The 24,135-nt window shown below is 39.0% G+C and overlaps 1 protein-coding gene across 2 annotated transcripts in view; it reads left to right on the top strand.

Moving 5' to 3' along the window:
- The window catches only part of LOC139127431 (glycogen synthase kinase-3 beta-like), a 35,147-nt gene extending 19,797 nt beyond the window's left edge, over positions 1 to 15,350 (top strand). Inside the window, exons 2-9 of one of the 2 annotated variants that reach the window (XM_070693356.1) lie at positions 4,804 to 4,997; positions 5,422 to 5,505; positions 6,556 to 6,666; positions 10,609 to 10,739; positions 11,734 to 11,840; positions 12,330 to 12,523; positions 12,734 to 12,920; positions 13,521 to 15,350. In XM_070693356.1, coding sequence (XP_070549457.1) covers positions 5,440 to 5,505; positions 6,556 to 6,666; positions 10,609 to 10,739; positions 11,734 to 11,840; positions 12,330 to 12,523; positions 12,734 to 12,920; positions 13,521 to 13,690 — 966 coding nt within the window. In that variant the 5' untranslated portion in view covers positions 4,804 to 4,997; positions 5,422 to 5,439 and the 3' untranslated portion in view covers positions 13,691 to 15,350. Of the gene's footprint in view, positions 1 to 4,792; positions 4,998 to 5,421; positions 5,506 to 6,555; positions 6,667 to 10,608; positions 10,740 to 11,733; positions 11,841 to 12,329; positions 12,524 to 12,733; positions 12,921 to 13,520 lie in introns of those variants that run through there. The other variant, XM_070693357.1, reaches the window with a different exon arrangement.
- Positions 15,351 to 24,135: the final 8,785 nt, after the last annotated feature.

Here is a 24,135-nt window from a genome sequence, read left to right as displayed (position 1 = left end):
TGGTGATATTAATATCTCTGAAATGTGGCGGAACCATTTTAGTGATCTCTTAAATGCGGTTCACTCGGCTAGAGACAAAGAATTTGTTTTAGATAAGGTTGACGATTGCAACCTTGATCATGTGATTCTTGTATCACCTGATGATGTTCTTAACGCCACTGACAAGTTACAACAAGGGAAGTCTGCTGGTCCAGATTCTCTCTCATCAGAGCATTTTTATATGCTAGTAATAAGTTGATTGTACTTTTGAGCATGTGTCTCACTTCAATGCTTATTCATAATGTATGTCCTCCTAGATTATCTGAAGTTTCCTTAGTGCCCATTGTTAAAGGATAAGAACAAAAACATACGCGATAAGAACAACTATCGCCCGATTGCTCTGTCTACTATTGCTTCGAAAGTTTTTGAATTAGTCATTTGAATAAGATTGATTCGTTTCTTGGATCTTCACCTTACCAATTTGGTTTTAAAACTTATCATTCTACTTGACTGATGTGTATGTTTGTCCTGAAGGAGGTATTATAGCTATTATAGAAGTCATGGTAGCAATGTTACTGTAACTTTTATGGATGCTTCTAAAGCTTTCGATCGTGTGAATCACTGGTCATTATTCAAAAAGCTGATCAACCCTAATGTTTCTATTTGTTATGCGAGATTCCTTTTAACCTGGTATAGAACACAGAAAATCTCTTTTCGATGGGGCTCCTGTATTTCAAACACATTTTACTGTTAAAAACGGTGTGAAGCAGGGTGGTGTCTTTTCCACAAATTTTGCAATGTGTATATGGACCATCTGAGCCATAAATTGATTAATTCTAAGGTTGGTTCCAACATCGGTGGTATTTTTGTTAACCATCTGAAGATATATGTCTGATAAGCCCGTCAGTGAAAGGAACTCAGAAAGTATTAAATATATGTAGCAATTATAGCAATATTCATGACATTGTTTTAATACAGAGAAAACTGTATGTATATGTATAATTCTCAAGCGATGCATGATTGAACATATTCGGCTGTTTATCTCAATTGAGTTAAACTGCGATTTGTTGAAAAGAAAAACCACCTTGGCTATCTGTTGACAAATACCTTCGGTGACAATTCTGATATCGAGCGTCAGAGGAGATCTTTTATATCTCTGCTAACATGCTGTTCTTTGTGTTCTCAGAGTGTTAAGTGTAAACTATTTAAAGCACATTGTTACCAATTGTATGGTGGTTATTAATTGGTCAACTATAATAAAAGCGCTCTAAAACAATTGAAAGTTGGTTACAATAACGCTGCTCGCATATTTCTGCGATATAAGAGACGCAGCAGCGCCAGTACTATGTTTGTATAGAATAGGATTGACACTATTTACGCTTTGCTTGGAAAGCAAATCAACAATTTGATGAAAAGGATTTCTACGTATGAAAACTTAATTGTACGTTAGGTGTATGATGTTGTGTACTTCCTTCAAACTTAAGGAGAAGATGGATAAGCTCAGTCTTCTAATCTGAGTTTCTTTGTACAGAAATATATCTTCATGGTGTAAGCCATAAATGACTTTTTTCTGGATGCAACCTTTTTAGTATTATCCCCCCCCAATTCTGTAATTATTTATATATATATATATATATGGACATGCTCATCGTCCGAAATGAAGAATTAATAAATAAAACAACAGTATCTAACCGATATGTTAATTGTATAGATGGCTGCAAAGTATAATGGTCAGGTTGCTGCTAAAGGTTCATGCCACTTTGGATTATGATTACTTATTCACTCAGTGCATTGTAACTTTCACTTTGACTCAATCAGTGAAAACACACGACAGTGGTGTATGTAATCGCAGCGCCGACGTTCTCTTACCTTGCACTAATATGAGATCTTCCTTGACCTTTTACTTCAGTGGAAGCAATGCGTGAAGGTTGTCTTGGGAGCACTAACTTGATTTGCAACTTGATAAAATTCATATAGAATTTCCCGCCGTAAATGTACTTAGCGGTGCCCTGCGAAATGCACGAAGAGATCCAAAATAAGAACTAAGCCTTGGAAACCGAGGACAAAGGAAGTCGGCCACCATTCGCAAACGTAATATGTAGGCAATGCAGAAAAGCATTGTTAATTTGAATGTGCCGAGCATGCGCACACAGTTTGTTTACAGATATTACATTCGTTGCTCCGTTGCCAATACAATCTACACAAAGACTTGTGTGACCTCTTTACAGTACCAACGTTATCGAGTGTCATGCGTCTACACTTTGGTGAAGCAGGCGAAAGGCGAGAAAATTTGAATTTTGGCTGATAAGCGCGGATGTCTAACCCATTTACACATCTGTGTAATGAAGAACCAAATTCATTATGAGATGCTTAAGTCTGTAATAATCATGTTAACAGTACCTATGTTTCCAGGGGCCTTACAATGCTCAATTTCTTGTTAAATAAATACATTATATAGGACATGTTGTGCTTCGCTAATTTTAACCAATCTGACCTGTGGTGAAATATCAACCTGGCAGAATAAGGCTTAACATTCAGAATGAGTTTCACAGTGTTTATCTTGGTTCCAGTAGCTGACGTAGCCACAGGGCACAGAAATCAGTCCCCTGGTGTGGGGAGGGATGGGTTTTTTGTTCAACGTTACTTTATTTGATTTTATTAATTTTGACTATGTTATTTCAAATAAAGATTTCAACTCCAAACCGACTGACTGCCTTCTTTATTACTGCAAGTAATTTTATTAATTTTGACTGTGGTATTTCAAAGAAAGATTTCGACTCCACACCGTCTGACTGCTTTCTATATTACCTATAATTCCTTATGTCCTCTCCAACATCATTCTCTATTTGAGTTGTCAATCTGTGAAGGTTGGCAGATGTTCTGAGAGTTTTGTGTGACATTCTGTTTGGCCTTGACTAAGAGGGAAGTTTATCCCAGCATAACAACTGTAATTGTTCAATTTCCAATGTTTGGACAACCATCACGTTCACGTTGAAAAAATGTTTTTGAGATAATCAGTGTTATCATAGAGAGAGAAAGGTCATTAAGCTCTCCACTGTGAGTGCTTTGCTATTTTGTAGTAATTGAAAACTTACATTTATTGATATCTAATAATAGTTTATTATACAGTTAGGATTTTAGGACCAAAAAATATGAGATAAGCAAAGTGTCCTGGTATAGTTTCAAATTAACCTTTTGAGTGCTGTAATTTTTCCCAGCACAATGTCAGCGTAATATTTTACCAATTTTTATTGATTTTGCTGTAATTTTCCACCGAATGGACATAGCCTTTAATGAACAACAATTTTTGTTCAAGATTTTTTGGAAAAATCTGAAAAAAAAAAAAAAAAATTGCAGTCAAAGGGCTTATTTCAACCAATGTAACAATTTGTACCTTTTTGATAGCATTGTGTATTTTTCACCTGTGACCAACATGAGATATACGTGCATGTAATATCTAGAAAACTGATCAATTTGGGTCAGTCAAAAGTTTAATGTCTTAACAATTGATATCCTGACTAATGACTCTTGCCATTGTAATACACTGTCATGTCGACATGTAACAAATGACTGAACGTGCTGCAGTGACCCCATTTGGTATCATTCACCTGGTATTGCTTGCATTGCTGGTACATGCATGTTTTAGCTGTCAACCGTAACAGACAAAGGTGATAATTCCTGGTAGTTGAGTGTGAAAATGCCATTCTGTAGGGTTCAGTGTACTGTGGGTAAGCATATATATCATTCATATAGTCAATGCTGGAAGTGCCGTTGCCATTCATGTACAGATCAGTCTCCACACTGTCCATAATCTCATCTATGTTCCAGCTCTGGTGACATGCTACTGTACAGTGTTCTCCAAGGCTTTGAAAAACAGAGGGGTGGCAATTTACATAAGAATGCTATTTGCATATTCTTTTGCTGTAAAAATGTACTCTTTTGTAAAGTTATGATTAATATATTATTAAATTTCTCCAAAACAGGGGGTGGCCCATCCCTAAAAACCCCCTTGTGGAGAACCAGAAGTAACAGCAGCATCATATGCATCTTGGCAGTTGTAAAGCAGATTGACATACCAATAGAAAACGAGACATTGCTCTCTCGATGGCATTTTAAATCATAACATGTATACAGGGACCTTCAGTGCCCTGTAAACGCTGTAAGCAGAAGTCCCATAGTGCTATTTGTTCAGTCAGTCTTGGCGGTCCTCATGGTCACTCACTCAGCAGTTATTTGAGAGAGGTGTCATAGGAGGACAAGATTGAGATGATATGTCAACAAACAACAAACTGTGTACTGCTATATGATGAACAGATAACAGCATACTGTTGTATAACATTGATGGAAGTCAAGTGCATAGTACTCTGATCACAGGTTGTCATGTTTGTTCTGTGTAGGGGACAAGGAAAGGAGAGTTGGAATTGGTGAAATATGATGAATTCTAAGTGGAAGATATTGATTTAGATCAATGTGTTATGTTCAGGAGAAATATAAATGTTTCTATGATATGCCAAACTGAATATTCCCAAAAGATTACCATTTTTTTGTACATTGTACAACTTGTGTTACAGTATTTACATATTCTATCCTGTCCCACTTCCCATGTTTCAAAATATTAGGGAGATATAATATTTGACATCCAAGATCCAAAACCAATCTATGTGGATAAAATTGAAGTTATATCAAACTTTTAATTGTAAGTTTTTCTTATGTGGCACATCTGAAGTAGCTGTTTATTATTGTGAGGCTTTGTGTATAGTCAAGCACATGTAGGTCTTTTTAAACTCACCATTTACAGCTAATTATTTCCTTCTTGTTCTACAGGTGATAAAGATGGTAGTAAAGTAACCACAGTGGTAGCAACTCCAGGGTCTGGTCCTGACAGGACACAAGAGGTCTCTTACACCGACACAAAAGCTATAGGTAATGGGTCTTTCGGGGTTGTATATCAAGCTAAATTATGTGATTCAGGTGAACTTGTGGCTATCAAGAAAGTCTTGCAAGATAAAACGTTCAAAGTAAGTACCTTTACACTGCTATCTACATTTTTGTACAATGCTTTAGACCATCTTATAGGTATTTGCTGCTATCCAGTATTCAGTTCAGATTTTTACAATGAAAAACCAGATGGCTTGTTATAGCGCCCTCACAGTTGATAGTGCAATACATAATGACAAAGCTACAGCCAGAAACTGCGTTTGCATTGCATAGATAAATTGTGATACAGAAACCTTTTGCATGAGAAGGGTTAAAAGAACACTTTAAAGAGCACTTGATAAATACTTGTAAATTCGAATAAGTTACATGCTCAGTTCACACAGTTGCCAAAATACCTGGTAAGGAAATCATTGCCTTTTTTCCAGATATTTTCATGTACATGTATATGATGCATGCACACGTAATTGACCATATTCTTAACATTTCTTTACATTTCTATTCCAGAACCGAGAACTTCAGATAATGCGAAGATTGGATCACTGTAATATTGTTAGACTTAGATTTTTCTTCTATTCCAGTGGTGAAAAGGTGAGTGCAGCATCACATTGACTGTACATGTGTATCTGTATATCTGTCTTCCCACAGGACTTGCATTTTGTATCTCTACTGTATGCATAAAAAGTTTCTGCTGCAGTATTTATACACATTGGACTTCAAAAGTTGGTTGTGAGAGTAAGTTGTGCTTATATGTAGATGAAGCCCCTGGATGTCTCTTCCAAGTTCTGTCACACCCCCTCCTGTCAAAGTACATAGCAAAACCAGTCAGGCACTGCTACATTGATAAATTCGATTGAGCAATAATCTTTACGGCCCTGATACGGATTTTGTGGCCCAAGATTGTACGACAGAAAGGCCCGAGTGTGCATGGCCTGTATGCCGTACGACCAAGGTTTCCTTATCTTGCACGGCTTTGTGTATAAATGGAACATTTGCCGACAGCAACGCGCATAGTAACAAGCGTGCGTTGAGGTAGATAACGTAGTTCAAAAAGGCACGAGATTGCCCATATTTGGATGCACAGAATTCGATGCGTTCATCCAAATTTTGCACTCTGGGCTGGGGCGTCGTACGTAAAATATGCACGGATGTGCGGGCGCTCTCCTCCCATAGCTTTACGCAGACACATGAATCTTGGTATATTATAATTGCTACTAATGAACGAAATAGAACCACATGTATTTCATCAGTTACTCTGATAATGCAGTAACAGTAGCCAACCCACCGTCATTATGACCAAATTTATCATATACTATTATCCTTTGCAATACCATGGAAGCTGGTCCCATCTGCAGACTTTGATGTCAGCTGCAAACCCTTACCTGCTCAACAAACAAGCCAACGCTTGATGACAAAATTCAGAAGGGGGGTTATTGTAAAGTAATTGAAGCAGTCTGAAGTAACTCTAATACACCTTTTCCTTCTAAAATGGTTTACATTGTAAGCCGTTGTGGAAGGAAAAGGTGTATATTTGTAAGTTCCAACAGAAAACGTTTGATATTGGTCAAATGATGTGACATTGACATACTGTCTTTGTGCTTTCCCAGTTCTAATGATAGTGGTTTTTCCTTCACTTTGCAGAAAGATGAAGTATATTTGAACTTAGTTTTGGACTATGTGCCAGAAACGGTTTACCGAGTAGCACGACATTATAGCAAAAATAAACAGACTATACCTATATTATATGTCAAGGTGAGTGAAGACAGGATGTTCAGATATTTGTCATTTTATAGCAGGACAGGCCATGTTTATGCTGATATTGTGAAACTCTCTTGTAGAGACAAAGGGGGGGGGGGAATTTTTACATAGTACGAAGTAAAAGTACTGTTTCCTAAAAGTGACCACTGATTATTACTACAACAAGCACAGTGTTTGATCTCATACCCAACCACCTGCTATTAACAAAAATGGTGAGATGCCAAAATTTGAGGGAGCAGAAATATGATGTTAACTTGTTCAATATGATAAATTGCAGATATAGATTAGATTTAAACTGCTAGCAGGTTTTGTTTGCTGAACAACAATATTTCAACACTTATGTGAACATGTGGCTGTGCATCAAGAATATTACATGCTTAAAGTGTATGTCCCGCATAAATTCAAAGTTAATTTTGCTTAAAATGAGCAATGCTATATGATTTTGCCACCCCTACTTTATCAAATAAATGCATCACCCAATGAAACGACGCGGTTAAATATTATTAAAATGCAATATGTTGTGCGACTTTGAAGTTAGCTGCCATTCGGGTCGTTTCGGAATTCGCGGGCATTGCCACCGGAAATGACGTAATTAATAGAATGTACGAGTGAGTGTGTTCACCTCGGCCATAGCGAATGCTTACCGCTGTGGCTTCAACATGGTGAGAAGTTACGCCTTTGGTGGCTGAAGTAACTGCAGCCATTGTCAGTTTATTGCATTTTAGGATGATGTATTAGCCGCATTTGACAAAATTACAAGAAAGGGTCGGAAAAGAGGCATTCAGACAAGCGTTTTCTGCGGTGCACATTTTCGAGTGCCGTGACTTAGAATAAACACGGTTCGGAAGCCAGATGTACGGTAAGATAGACTTTAATTCCTGGAGTTACAAACTACATCGATAATGTATTCGCAATGCCGTACCAGTACGACCATTGTCACCAGAAAGCTTCGCGTGTATCATCATCAACTGTGGACAAGAGCGAGAACAGCAGCAAGACTGCGACAGGTTGCCCAAAAACACAGTCAAGGATGCGGGGGCCGCGGAGAAGTATGGCCGTGTTACATCCCCAACTTGGCCCAAGACTGATCGCCGGCTCGGACTCAGATGCTTTACGAAAGTGATTGTAAATAAATGAATACAAGTACTAGATCTCATGCATGTGTGACTCTATGATTAGTAACGTTAGGAGATATCTAATTTTATATTCCTGAAAAGTTTACGTTGTGATTGACTGACTCTTTGCGAGACTGAACGATAGGTTGTGTATAATACAGCACGGCGCTGCCAGTAACAGTGACACAACGTGGTTAAAGATGTGTGTTATGAACTGTGGACAATTTTCAACTTGATCTCTACTACATTTATCTACAAGCGTCATGGTGTAATTCAAATTTTTATATACAGATTTTGAACGAGGCAATTTGTGTTGAGAAGTAATAATAAGGTGGGATGGCAACTCCAGACTTAGGGACGGACCATTAGATCTTGGGAGGGGGGGGGTGGTCAAAAACAGAAAAAAAAAATTTTCAGAGCAGAAAGTTAGGAAAAAAAAAATCTTCAAACTAGTTTGCAAAATAAAAAAAAAATAAATAAGAAGACAAAGGCGTAAAAAAAAAATCTGCAAAAGTCTTTAAAATTTTGAATTTTTTTTAGATTTTACCGACAGTAAGCAACTTTCTGTATTTTTAATACATCCTCCCGGCACATTTTTAATTTTAATTTATACATTTAGAGTGACTGTATCCCTTATACTGGAAGTTGTGATTATCTTATCTTTTCAGGACTTTTGTATTCTGATCACTTGAAAATTATGAAATTATAGAGCCTGTTTTCTACTTGTTTCCTGCGTACAAACCAAGCAGGTACACTAGGTAAAACATTGAAACTATGGTATGGTTGTCAAGACAGAAAGTTGTATTTGCCTTTTAAGATCAAGGTAAACAGATGCAGGCCACATCAGTTTCATTTTTTCCACAGCATTATATTACAATGATGAATGCAAGAATGGGTGAACAAAGTAGAAACACGTCAATAATGATAAAACAACATATCAAGTCATTATGTATTATTTTGCTTTTAAAAAAGGCATTTTCAATTTTTTTTCTCAAAAAACAGCCTCAAATAACAACAGTAACACATGTTTTAACATTCAACAATACACTACGTAGAATGCCATCTATCCAACAAATCCCAACACAAAAACACATAAAAGGGTTGAACTTTGAAAGTTTCTCGATAGCAAATACTGAATAAATCTGCATGGTTAATCGTTTTGTGTAGCAAATTTCAAAGAAATTGGACAAGCCCTTTCAGAGAATACAGATTTTTTGACCATGAATGGCATAAATTGCCCAAAAAGACAAATATTGAAATTTCAACACATCTATACACATCCAATCAATTGGACATGCTGGTACAGAGAAATAGATGTTTTGATCAAAAAAGGGCAACAATTGCTCTAAAAACACAAATATGCAAATTTCACTATATTATTTAGCTTATTTTAGCTTCTCAGCTTGTCAAAATCAATTGTAAATCATGAGATATGCATGATGTTTGGTGGGGTGAATGTAGGCATTTCACCACGCAGTAGAAAGGGAAGCCAGGAAACCAAAATAGTCAATTTTCAAAACTATACGAAGCTACTGAGGAGCAAGAAGACCATGTTTCAGAGGAAGATGTGTAATCCGAAAAAAATGCTCCCCAAGTGCCACCAAATAACACCATTTTAATCTCTCTTTTTCAAAAGCTCCAACGGCAGGAGGGGGACACCCCCTCCTGACCACCCCCGCAAAAATACTCCCCAAGTGCCACCAAATAACACCATTTTAATCTCTATTTTTCAAAAGCTCCAACGGCAGGAGGGGGACACCCCCTCCTGACCTCCCCCCGCAAAAATACTCCCCAAGTGCCACCAAATAACACCATTGAATCTCTATTTTCAAAAGCTCCAACAACAGCAGGGGGACACCCCTATCCTGACCTCTTCCCAGTGACCACTTGCGTGGCCGCTTGTGGTGCTTGGCACCACGTTTGCCCTCTTTATCTTCAGACAGCGACGAACGAAAAAAAAATTATAAATCTGAAAATTTACTCTGAAAAAAAAATTTGCACAGCTAATCTCAAATGGAAAAAAAAAATTCAGAAATTTACAATAGTAAAAAAAAAATTTCACAATTTCATTGTGACCACCCCCCTCCCAAGATCTAATGGTCCATCCCTATATTTATATTTTGTTAGCTTGCGGTTGTGTGTACGGTAGTGCACTGGTGTGTTTGACTGTTGTCACGGTGGGCTTGTCACTGACGCGACGCGGTCAACAAGAGTTCCGCTCTTGTTCTCGTTTAGGTTAAGGTTCCGACTGTTAAAATTTGCAGGCCTGTAAATTCTGAACAGCTTTGTCATATCTTCTGTGACGATGATATTCTCAGTTGCACTGCTTTCACTCATGAAATTATCACTATCTCCATAGTCAATGCACGAAGTCACCATCACCCATTCTATTAGTGACGTCACAGCTACTTACGCCAAAACGGGGCGAGCTCGGCAATTTCCGGAAAATGTCGCCATGATGGAAATCGAAAAGTGCAACTTTTCCCGTGTTTTCGTCGAAATAACATAATACAACCGTCTAAAAACCGCTCAAATAAGCTTCAGTTTGTGTGTAAATGTTTGTTTTATTAATACCAATTTCATTGACAACCAGAACTATAGTATATGCCCCAAGTCAAACGAAAAAGGTCTCAAAATGTGGCAGGACTCACACTTTAAGCTTTAGTTTGCATGCAAATCCTGGAATATAGAGAGCCTCCCTCCCTCCAAAACTATTTGAGATTGTCTTTGAAATATTTTTATAATATGTATGACCCAAGAACCTTCATTACCAATGTCACACTGAAAACTGTATTCTGTTTTGTTGTTTTTTTGTCTGCAGTTATACATGTATCAATTATTTCGGAGTTTAGCTTACATACATTCATTAGGTATTTGTCATCGAGATATCAAACCACAAAATCTCCTACTGGATCCGGAATCTGCGGTACTTAAACTTTGCGACTTTGGAAGGTAAGGGGCTTTCTATCGCTTAAACATCGCCTACAGTGACACTACCGATAGCTGATATTTGACTCAGAAAAAAAAGAACATACACAGAACCTTACCTTTATTGAGGGATGCATATTTTTAGGTGTTACATCATAGGGAAAACCAAATGTTAATGCCATATATGTGTATAGTTCACAGTGAGGACCTGCTTCATACTCAGCAAGAAAACTACAGGCAGATTTCTGTAAATGCCTGTAACAGGGTCTGATCAGTACCTGTAACAGTCCCTGAGAAATAAACTTTGTTACAGGATCTGTATAATCCATCAGCTATCAGGGTGTGTGTGAACAAGTCTGTATCAGGTCTGGTATTAAATAAATGTATATAGTGATGAAATTTCTGAGTTAATCCATTGCTGTGACCACATGACTGAAATACTGGTGTACTAACAGTGGTGTGCCAGTGTTGAATTTACATGGCCTGTTACATGGTCTGAAAATTAGTCAGATTTCAGGGGTGTATATTTTCAGAAAAATGGGCCAATTTTGATGCCGGAAATGAATACAGGCATAATTTTATGCACAATAAAAATTAATGACCCTGTAGCAGGTCTGTATTCACATTGCTGTGTACAGTCCTGTAAATACAGTGATGGGACAGGCAGAAATTTCAGGCCTTGTCACATCACTGTGACTACAGCACTGTATATAGCCATGTCATCACAGCACTGGCCACAGACCTGTACATCACAGCAATGGGACGTCTTTGCTGACACAAACATGTGTACCACAGGGTTGTGTCAGAGTCTGTACAGGGCTTGTCACAGGGGCAAATGTTGATTTTTTTGCTGTTGTATACTCTGTCTTCAATGATAGTCTCTGCATGGATGACAAACCAATTCGAACATTGTTCCCAGCTTGCTATTTTGCCAGCAAAGTCTTCTTTTATTGTAATTTTGCCACTTTTACAGATTTTTTGCTTTTAATCAATCATAACATTTGCTTTCTTCTTTCAGTGCAAAGCTATTAGTACGGGGTGAACCTAATGTGTCTTATATTTGTTCGCGGTACTACCGTGCTCCAGAACTCATATTCGGTGCTACTGACTACACATCAAATATTGGTGAGTGTTACTTTGTCAGTAATGAGGTTCAGTGACCCAGTAGAGTTCTAGAATTCTAAATCATTCCATGAATATCCAACAAAAATGGAATTTGCCCACTGAGAATTCCCTGCAATGGGTTATGTTCATATAATTGTGTGTTATCTTTTGATGATGAAGGCCCATCAGCTGCAGATATGTTGGCATTATTTTCATGAGTTTAGATTCACATCAATCTGGTTAAGATAGATTTAGTTACATAAGGATTTGTGCTTTAACCCCTAGATGGGACTGCATGTGTAAGTTTCAAGAAGATAGATAAGAAATGCTGCCGCACTTAAATATGCATGCCTGAATGTGAATATGCAAAAACATCTGAACTTGGTGCATATACCTATTGGAATCGTAAAAGACAGGACATGGTGTCATTAACTGAAACATAGAACTGGCTGTCCTCTGTCAGATATTGTAATTGGTCATAACCACACTTCTTATGCTTTGCGTCATCAGATGTATGGTCAGCAGGATGCGTTTTAGCCGAGCTGTTACTAGGGCAACCCATTTTCCCTGGTGACAGCGGAGTAGACCAATTGGTTGAAATCATCAAAGTTCTGGGCACACCATCACGGGAACAAATACGAGAGATGAACCCAAATTACCAAGAATTCAAATTCCCACAGATTAAACCTCATCCATGGCCAAAGGTGAGTAAAGTGTATTGACTCAAGACTTCATTGAAAAACGTACAAGTGTGTATAATCATCCCATCACGCCAACAGAATTCATCATTCTGGCCATGAGAGGGCGCTATACCATGGTGCGTAATAAAAAACTGTGGTTCCATGTCCCTTTGAAAAGTGAATGAAAACAACAAAGATAATGTGTCTACATGATTGCACCCTGTACATTTGCAGGTCTTTCGTCCTCGAACGCCGCCCGAGGCAATAAGTCTGTGTGGCCGACTGCTGGAATACACACCATCAGCAAGGATAACGCCAATGGAGGCATGTGCACACGCATTCTTCGATGAACTAAGGGATCCTAGCACAAGACTACCTAGCGGCAGAGATTTACCCCCATTGTTCAGTTTCACACAACAAGGTAAGGGACTCTATGCACTTGAAATGCAGACATCATGTGTGTATATACTCTCGTCTTGTCTCATACTGCATTTCTACCGCTGGCCACGCTGCTAACGAAAAAAAAATCAAAAAATAATCGTGAGCAGCACATCCAGCAGTAGGAATGCAACAGGGGGGACCAGACTATATATAACCCAGCAGTGAAAGTTAGTCTGGTGAAGGCATTGATCTTGAAATGTCCCAACAATTGGAAATCAAAAAGTGGGACTGATTCATGTGTAAAACAAGAGTTTGTTCTCTCATTGCTGATAAAGGAACTTGCAATTTTAATGATGTGATAAGCTTGTGAGTTGATGACAACCTCTTGGACTTCCCAGGATTTGGCATATTGCTGGAGTTTTTGAATGTGGATTTTTTGCCCAAGACCAATCATTCTGAGACATGACAAAGAACTGCTAACTCTAGTAAAGCTGTATGATAGAAACACATGCATGTCCCTTAGAAAGACTATCTAATATGAGTCCTTCAGACTACCAAATATTGAAAACATTTGCAAAACCCCTGTGTGACAGAAATACTGTTTTGAAATAAACGCATGGTAATACTCTTTCTTTTTCAGAATTGTCTATTCAGCCATCACTGAATTCAATCCTAGTACCACCACATGCACAGCACCATGTCCAAGGCTCACTTCCAAGCAGCGGTTCTGCACCAGAAGCTGCCAATACCTCATCGGCTGGGGACGTATCGTCAGCGGGCGCCACCGCTGCACCGACAGGGACAAATTAACCATGTGCTGGAAGAACTTGTGCAGGAACTTTTTATTTCCATTGAATCACATGACACAAATATGTGAGAAAAAAAATGACTTGTGCATTCAACGGACCTATAATGTATTCTTATAATCGCTACAATTGACTATAAAAAGAGACAAAGAACTTTGAAAAAGGCTCCCTAGGGTGACGCGGAAAATATATGAAGTCTCCCTAGAAAAACTGACAATGAACTCATCTGTAGATAAAATCTAGCAAAAAATATGAGGAAAAAAACTTGTATTTTACTTGAGAACCGAACTGTACTAGAATTTTAGGGGAGCTTAGCAAAAACTGTCGTACGTTGAATCGGTAGCTTCTAGTTCTTTGTGGGATCTGTGTATGATAGTTCTTATTTCTTGACTCCAGTCATTTTGTTGTAAGAGTCCTCTTTACTCCACACCAATCTTTGTGTAGTATGACAGCCTGCTTCGGCCTATTCCCTCTGTTCAGGTTAAATACAAGTTTTCAGCTGCTGTATTATTTTAAAAGAATTATTGCTCACATGAAAAAAAATCTTTCCTTTTTTGACAGTTACAATGACAGGGCTTTTTTAAGTTGGGTTCTGTACTTTTATTTTAAGTAGCACATCATCTATGCCTTTTATGTTGTCATTGGAACACGTAATGTGAACTGTGAAATGTCTTTTCTCGTCAATGTTACATTTTTGGTTACGTTAGACCATGTAATATACAGCGTTGGGTAACATGTAGCAATATTTTTGTGACATTTGGTATGACAAAAAAAATGAGGACAGATAAAGCAAACTGTGGCAGAATTTCGTTTTCTTTTGTTTATGTTCACATGAAAGAGTATTTCACAGTTCATTTGGTTTTTGCAGTGTGACGTCACAGTGTTCAACAATGCTGCAATCCAACCAGTCTGAGTCACAGTTGCAGCTGTAAAATCCTCAGCGATGAGAAACGCCTCGGCCCCTGCATCAGTGGAATGGACCGCACCCAGGCATACAAATTTCTGATGGGCTACTTTCAAATAGGGGTGGCAGGTGTAAATTGGTGGGGATGGTAATAAGTGTGATAGTTGTACATTTTTTCGTCGTCGCTAGTTTATACAATGATCAAAAAATATGTGACACAAGGCCGTGTTTAGTGTATCATAGAACCTAATGCAGAATTTATTTTCATTTATTTTTCACTTTCACACCGTGGAAAATTCAGGGAAATTGTCTATTGAAGTCTGGAGTCTGAGTTAGAATCTTTCCTCTCGGGTGGGGTTCCTCTCTTTCTGTTCACAAATTATACCCCCTGCCTGTCTTTTAATTGGAGGAGAGAAACAACCAACTCTCTTCTATATTCCCTGTTTTTAGACCAAATATTAGAAATCGTGGGTTTTTAATGATAATTATTCTCTTTTAAATTGACTGTGTACAGTGAGAAAAAATTAGGAAGACTAAACAGCATGTAGAAATAATTCAGTTGTTTAATACTTGGGATTTGCCAGAAGGCTTGGATAGATCCAACTGTGATGTTGATATCCCCTGTGAATTGACCCCTGACCTCTTTCTGTTTATTCAGTGTATTTAGAGTAGCAGTGAGATCTTTCTTTCCTCGCAGTTTTATGTTTCAAGGAAAAAAGTACAACAGTGCATTAAATAGTCGTAACTATGTACCACTGTATATTGACTCTTGCTTGAATTTCTGTGTAATATGTGTGTATGTCTGTTTGTTTGTGCATGTATGTATGTGTGCGTATATATATTAATGTCTAGGGTGGGTTGCAAGGGGATTCTTTTCTTTCTTGTATGAAAATTTAACTTTCATTTAAACACTGAACAAATTCAAACAAGACCTTGAACATTGAGAAAGCACAGACCAGCAGATGATGTGTTGCTTTTGTTCCGTAGTGCATAATACATTCAAACTGACTTTTTGGATGTCATAATCCTTTCTAAATTAAATTCACCCTTGCAACCTACCCAAACCGCACCAACCAATGTTATACTTATACATGGGGAATTGAGAACCAACCATTCGAATGAGCAATGAACAGTTCACTCTCTATGATATATGTATCCTTGCACTACTCGATAGCAGGCAATGGGATTTGGATGAGAGAGATATCGTATATTTGGTTTGTTGCTGTAAGAGTTGTTACCCCGGTAGGATTTTGCCATGTTTATCTACCTGTGTGTTAAACCTCAATTTATCACGGTGAACAAAGGTCTTAGTCCTTACCATGAGATCTATGGTTGTTGGTACACGTTGTGTTACGCTACGTCAAAAGAGGGCGCTGTTGCTTGAGCATGACGGGCCTTTCGACTTTGAACAATCGAATCCCACCGTGACACCCCGATGGGCTTAAATAGAAGTCTGACACAAGTTAGGGAATTTCTTTCTGGATAAAAATTCCTCATCATTCCCCTCAGAAACAGTGAAAGATTTCTTCTTACTGATGTAACAGCATTTAGTTTATAATATTTGGACCATGAATTACAATAACTAACAAAATGCATCGTGCTTCGGCCTATCGTCACCTACTTGTCACCGCCATCAACGGGGAATTCACAAACCCGTTCACTTTGAAATGTGTACGTGTCTTTTGTCCGCGCTGTAGTTCCGGATGTACGCGACCACCCATCGGTCACATAATACGCGCGGATAGGAGTAGTCACAACTGACCAATCAACATTCGTCAAACGAAAATACTCCGTGGGTTATACAGAATGTGAGAATAAATCTATCCCTATGGTGTTGTCACACTCCCAGCGTACCAGGGATGTAAGGGACCGTCTCAGATTGTCGCAGAAGTTCAAGAAACGAAATTTGTTCGTTTAGATCAAAACCCCCTCCCCCCTCCCCCTAAACGAAACTTCAAAAGTGCGAAATGTTCATGTCTGCCTGAGAGTACAATGTTGCATTTTGCTATAGCTACTAAAGACGTATTCCCCTTGCCACATTACAATTAGAGTAAACGATCAGATTTGACTACTAACAGGGCATTTTACCGCACAAAAGTTTCATTTTATTTTACTTTCCCTTTTGCATCTCTTGTGCTGTTGTTTGTCTTTGTGAACACGCAATTTGTACTTGATAGGGGCGGTAAATAAGCGAAAAAATTTGACAAGGGGGCCCAGGCGTGTTCAATCATATTAAAACGACTATGACCAGGTGCATAACAAGTGAGAATAAAGACACCTAGTGGTTAGAACAGACGCTTATAAATAGCACATTTAAAAAATGATACTTTTTGTCTTTGTATAATTTGATGAATGAAATGTTTAGGATACAATGTTCCTATCGGTAAATTGTGTTTGGGGCACAAACGAGATGGAAACAGTTACAAATTTGTTGGCACGAGTGTGCAGTTTTTCTTTAATTTAAAATAAACACACGAAAACTTGTGATCACAAAATAAAAGTGCGAAAGTGAAGTTCACTAATTGAATGGAGGTCAAACCCCCTCCCCCCTAAACGAATAAATTTCGCTTTTTGAACTTCTGCGACAATCTGAGACGGTCCCTAAGTTACAGTTTTCTGTGCGTTAATAGAGCCGAACCCATGAATTATTTCAGAGCTATACACTACAAGCAATATGTATATGCCCGAATTTGTTTACGATACTTTTGGATGTTACCCTCACAACAATTGCGAAGTGGATTGAAAGTATGCAAATCACATGAATCAAATATCAGGGGATCTGACCAAACGTTGTACCTGTAACGAAGTCGCAAAAAAAACAAGACTTGTCCGACTTTCTGTCGCCAGCCGCCAATATAAGGCGCACAGTGCTGTAGTCCACCAATGAAATCCTAAAATATATTTTCGCATCGTCCATGATGAAATACTTAGCTTGACTCACTGCCTTTGAACAAGTCCAAGTATTCTAGACTTGCGCTGATGTTCAAGCATGAAAACAAGACAGATCTCAGAGGAATGTGATATACGTGCCACCACTAGACAACAAAACTACCAAATTTACAACAGTTTTTTAAGCTTATCATCCATTAAGTTGAATAATGGGTGCGCCCGAATCGAAATCGTCAAAGTAAATCGTCAAGTTGTTTAATAAATTTTATAATGTTTAAGTATCGCTCGTTGTTGGACGACATTTCGTTTCTCCTAACATTTACAGTTCGGTTCATTAAACAACGTTTAGCTATTCGATCTCGATCTATTAAACAAAACTTTCACCATCTACTTAATACACAGTTTACGGATCTATGTATTATAAACACCATATAATAGATACTGCCTCTACGTCTGTGTGCACATTTTTGCCTTCAGTGAATTTCTCAGGCCCAACATTGAACGTACGGCAGGTAAATTTGAGTCAGCTGTAGTCTGTCGCGGAAAACTTTATTTAGCTTGAAACCGTGACGTATCCCTGATTGCTGCTCAAATAATTATTGAAAAAAGTGAGATTTTGTAAGCTTTAGTATTAAATCTAATGTACTTACTTTCTATCTGCAACCGTATGACGTCTAAAACGGGCGGTGCTACCTTATTGGTTCTCATCCCGCGTTCTCACCACCGTCAGGCTACTGGTTTGCTACGGAAAGGAGGGAACGATAATTTGTTGTGCGCAAACGTGATGCGCACTTTGTCAAACTTTCCGATCTGCTTGATCCAGCGAGCACATTTTGAAGATGTTCAATTTCAAGTATACACTATAACACGAAAGCTAAGGAATAAATTGATGACCTTACCTCCGACTTATCGTCTAACCTAAATGAGCTTTTGATAGGGAAAGATACAGGTGTAATATTTGACCATGAATAGTAGTAATTGTGTATACCTTGGAAAACCATAGATTTAGGTTCACATTCCGTTCAGAACCAACGTAGTCTAAACAGACCAATCTTAGTAACTACATCATGTTACCAATACAAGTTGGCTAGATGAGGTAAAACTGAAAACACTAACATGTAAGTAAAAACGAATAGCAAACGAAACTCTGTGGACGAAATCAAAATGAAATTGAAAAGCAAAATATGTTATTGATGTCGAGTATTATGCAAAATGTACTTAAAGAGGTTAAAGGTGTTAACATTTCACTCCCTGTGTACAAAACAAAAACACAGCGATCGATCAGCTATACAAAAAGACATCACACGGTAGTTACAGGGGCTGTCCGCCTTGTAACCACAGGCGACTGTGCGATAGACCATGGAATGAAACAGACAACGGACTCTGTAAAACGAGGGAATTGCCCCATCCCTTCTGACTATGTATCATGGCAAATCCCGCCTAGTCCTCCAAATTCAAGGTAGCCTCTGCGGGAATTAGATTGAACGCATCACCACTTACTGAGCTGTATTTTGCGGGAGAATCGAAGGCGCGGTGAATCGAGGCGATAGGAGTGCGCCCGCTGTAGGGCAATGATGTAACTAATATACTGAACCTAGTGTGTTTCGCCTCGCCATTTTCCCGCAATATTGCAAAAAATTTACAGCAAAAACGAATCTATTAACTACACAGAAAAAGATAACTTACTAATCGATAACTATAAATCAAAGTTGTTTATTTATTTACAGTGCAAGGTGTTTGAAACTTGTACTTTGTGAGGGAAGGAGCCCGGCGGTGGCAGTCTCTGGATGGGTGGGTACCCACGCTCGTTAGCATAGAGTTTGAAATGTACCCCTTTTCCCAGAATTTTTCTCTGAAAAAAACCCCCTTTTGGGGAAAATATGGGAGAAAATCACTGCGAAAACCACCCCCTTTTTTCGATATCTGGGAGATTTTACCTAAATGTTTGCTAAGACATTGAATACCATAATTTACCAATTTCAAAGCAAGTGTGCTGACTCTTGGTGAAACAGGAACACATAAAATACACTTGCTTAGCATGGGTTGACTATGTGTTTGATGTGCACAGTAACTTCCATGTATGAAGAACCAGACCTATTCTCGGAGGGTGATCTGAAAATGTACCCCTTTTCTCGATTTCACGGACCTAGATGTCTCCGTGATGTCCGACGAAAATCACCCTTTTCCGCGAAATTTCTAATGAGCGTGCGTACCCAGCTGCTCCGAGACTGCCACCACCGGCGGTGGCAGTCTCTGGATGGTTGGGTACCCACGCTCGTTAGGGTTGGACCATTTGATATCCTGGGGGGGGGGGGGCTTGGAAGATTGGTGGAGAGCCATTATTTTTTCCCCACGTGCTTCACCATGAATTATTTTTTTTCTACAGGGCATATGCTGGCAACTTTTTTTTTCACTTTCCTTCTTCGAGATATATTTTTTTTTACCAAATTTCGGTGCAATGTTTGTTTGCTTCGTTTTTCACACCCGGTAACAAGATGTTGTTCTATCGCACACAGACTATATTCAAGAAACTAAATAAAGATAAATACATGTACATTTTTATTCACTTTACAAAAACATATTTGTAAAATCATGTACATTTATGGCATTTACTTGTTAGTGTTGTCCTTACATTGAAAGTAGCCGGGTAATTTAAGAAAGTAGACGGGTGGACTGCGAGGGAGCGAAGCGACTGAGCGGCGAGGGAGCGTAGCGAACGAGGGGGGAGAGCGCGAGAGGGGGGTGTCCCCCTCTCGCAAGGCGAAAAATGAAATTTTGGAGTGGAAATGGTGTTCTCTGGTGGCACCTGAGGTGACATTTAGCTGAGACTGAAACAGTACTTTTGTTGTGTGTCTTAGACGTGGCTCACATTCCACAAAACAAACAAACATGATTTTGTTTTGTTTGTATTATTTATGACACACTTATGGTTTTATTTGCAGTGAAGATGTAACATTTAATCTTAAATCACCCGCTGTCTGCTCATTTCATTGCCCATTTCCCATTCTTCATTACCACATAGTAGTTTCCCCCAAACCATCAAACTCATTCGCTTTTGTTAAAGTTCCATTAGCTGTATCTTCTGGCGATTTTCCATTAGTTTGATTGAAATGATCACTGGCTCATGTTGAATAGCCTGTCAAATAACAGAGAATCGCATATTATTCGGAAACATTACGTGCCCTACAACTAAATAACATGTGATTTTACAACGAAAATTTCAATTTTTGTCCGGACAGAAATACAAACTCTGTTGACACGCGAATTGCAACGTAGGCATTCTTCTGCACCTGCGCGAGCCATTTACAGCAATTTCAAAATAAATATTCATTACTTATGCCCGGTACTTACGTCGTAGTCCATTGTGCGAGCACGTTGCGTAGCCAGATGTCTGGCAATCACAACGCAATGTTGTTTTGATCCAGCAATAAACGTGAACTTGTACATCTGGCGTGATCGCGGCATCACCATATCTGCGTTCTCCCCACCAGCACGCTGAGCACGCCAGACGTCAACAAACGAGCTCGGAAGGGCAACACGTTTGAACAAAAATTAGCAGTTTTATGTGGCTATAACATCACTAATCATGTTTGTTCTTCGTAAAACAACATTTTGCAAAAATATGAGCCTCCAACATGGAATTTCCGAGGTAAAAAATGGTCAAAAGTTACAAATAATGGCCCTTTAGGAAAAACATTGGTAAGATAATTCACTATAACAGTGTTCGCATTTACGAATAAACATGCGTATATAGAAAACTCATAACAATGAAAAAATGTGTAGAGAGTCGATACAATGCGTAATAATATTATGCATTGGATTGAGTCTCTACGCATTTTGTCATTGTTATGAGTTTTCTATACGCAAACGATAATAGTAAAATATTTGCAGGCTGTCTCTCTTCTTGTGGTATTTTGACAAAATCCTTACATTCAGATTTACACATTTCTGTAAAACACTGGTGAGCAATTTCAATTTCAGCATACTTCCTCTAATCAGAAGGTCATGTATACTGTACAATTGTTCATATTCAGTTATTGTTCCTCAAGCTTGAAATGGTTTATGCTTTATAAAACTCCAGAGCTACTGCTTGATTTTTTTTTATTGATGCTGCAGTGTGCATCGAACAATTGCCAAGATTTTTTTTTCCGAGTCGCAATGGTCCATAATTGTTTTTCCATCAGCCACTTATAGCCAGATTTTTTTTTTCGAGCAACTCCACCTGTCATCTTTTTTTCCCCCAAATCTTCCAAGCCCCCCAGGATATCAAATGGTCCACCCCTAACCAGAGTTTGAAATGTACCCCTTTTCCCAGATTTTTTTCTGAAAAACACCCCCTTTTGGGGGAAATATGGGAGAAAATCACTGCGAAAACCACCCCCTTTTTCCGATCTCTGGGAGATTTTACTAAATGTTTGCTAAGACATTTGAATACCATAATTTACAATTTCAAAGCAAGTGTGCTGACTCTTGGTGAAACAGGAAACACATAAAATACACTTGCTTAGCATGGGTTGACTATGTGTTTGATGTGCACAGTAACTTCGATGTATGAAGAACCAGACCTATTCTCGGAGGGTGATCTGAAAATGTATACCCCTTTTTCTCGATTTCACGGACCTAGATGTCTCCGTGATGTCCGACGAAAATCACCCCTTTCCGCGAAATTTCTAACGAGCGTGCGTACCCAGCTGCTCCGAGACTGCCACCACCGGGGGTAGGAGTCATCAGAATAGTCTAGGTTCAAGTCCGCATGGGGCACGTATCGTGCGACAAATGTACACACTATATCTAAGGTAAGTTTGCCATTAATGAAAGTTAAAAACATGTTTGCCATGACGTACACTGTAAAATATAAGTGTAGCAGCTGTGTTGATGTTATGGATCTAGTTATCGTGCATAAGATATATCGTATTAAGACATCAATCGCTGTGGGAAATGTACTTTCTCACGTCCCCAGTGCGCTGGAGTGTGAGAAACATAGTATGAGAACAATTTTTACTCACACTCTGTATTGTTGCGCGACCGAACACCTCGTACGTGAAACGTATCTTGATTGGTCAATTCTGCTCAGCTCCTAGTTCTCTGTACGAATTATTTGACGAATAGAACATCGCGTAATGTACAACTGGCACTATAGGGGACAGACGACTGAACCGCAGAGTTAACAGGTTGTTCTAGATTTGAGTACGGTCAGCGTGGCGTCGGCAACAAATACACGGAGGATGACCGCTTTTATGTTGTAACGGGAGAATTCAGGCCATTACAAACCTATCGGCTATTTACGCTCGTCGACATATTTTCTGGAGAAGAACTGACTTGACAGCGATAAAGTTAGCGAATGACTTCGATGAGCGAGCCATTTGCACACGAGGCTGTAGCAGACGACAGCTTTCATGAAATTCACGCAATGTCATCAACAGATGGCCACCAGAGCTGTTTCGCAAACATTTTCCTCAGATGACCCGGAGAATTTTGTGGCTGACCAACAAAACAAAATTGCCATATCGGTAATATACATGTTAACGTGTTTGATATGCTCATCAATGAACGGAACTTCATTTTTCTTTGCGGAATGATACAAATGAAACAAGTGCAATCGGGTGCTGGTTTTTGATAGTATAAACCTACCACAATAAAATGCAATTTTCTAAAGATATTGGAGGGACGTGAGAAAAATAATCCCACACCCCAATGGGTTGGGATGAAATGTCTCACACTCGTTGGGGAATTCTGTCTCACACTCGCCTTCGGCTCGTGTGAGACAGAATTCCCCAACTCGTGTGAGACATTCCATCCCAACCCGTTGGGGTGTGGGATTCTATTATTCTCACGTCCCCAGTGCGCTGGGAGTGTGAGAACACAGTGTGAGAACAATTTGTTCTCACACTCTGTATTGTTGCGCGACCGAACACCTCGTATGTGAAACGTATGTTGATTGGTCAATTCTGCTCAGCGCCCAGTTTCTGTACGAATTATTTGACGAATAGAACATCGCGTAATGTACAACTGGCACTATAGGGGACAGACGACTGAACCGCAGAGTGAACAGGTTGTTCTAGATTTGAGTACGGTCAGCGCGGCGTCGGCAACAAATACTAAGAGGATGACCGCTTTTATGTTGTAACGGGAGAATTCAGGCCATTACAACCTATCGGCTATTTACGCTCGTCGACATATTTTCTGGAGAAGAACTGACTTGACAGCGATACAGTTAGCGAATGACTTCGATGAGCGAGCCATTTGCACACGAGGCTGTAGCAGACGACAGCTTTCACGCAATGTGATCAACAGATGGCCACCAGAGCTGTTTTGCAACATTTTCCTCAGATGACCTGGAGAATTTGTGGCTGACCAACAAAACAAAATTGCCATATCGGTAATATACATGTTAACGTGTTTGATATGCTCATCAATGAAAGGAACTTCATTTTTCTGTGCGGAATGATACAAATGAAACAAGAGCAATCGGCTGCTGGTTTTTGATAGTTAAACCTACCACTCTGACAATAAAATGCAATTTTCTAAAGATATTGGAGGGACGTGAGTAATAGAATCTCACCCCCAAGGACCTGGGATCAGATTTCTCACACGAGTTAGGGATATTTTGTCTCACACGAGCCGCAGGCGAGTGTGAGACAAAATATCCCCAACGA

The sequence above is a fragment of the Ptychodera flava genome, unplaced genomic scaffold (genome assembly GCF_041260155.1).
Source record: "Ptychodera flava strain L36383 unplaced genomic scaffold, AS_Pfla_20210202 Scaffold_31__1_contigs__length_3010019_pilon, whole genome shotgun sequence".
Taxonomy (NCBI): Eukaryota; Metazoa; Hemichordata; class Enteropneusta; family Ptychoderidae; genus Ptychodera; species Ptychodera flava.
This window is presented reverse-complemented; position numbering and strand designations above follow the sequence as displayed.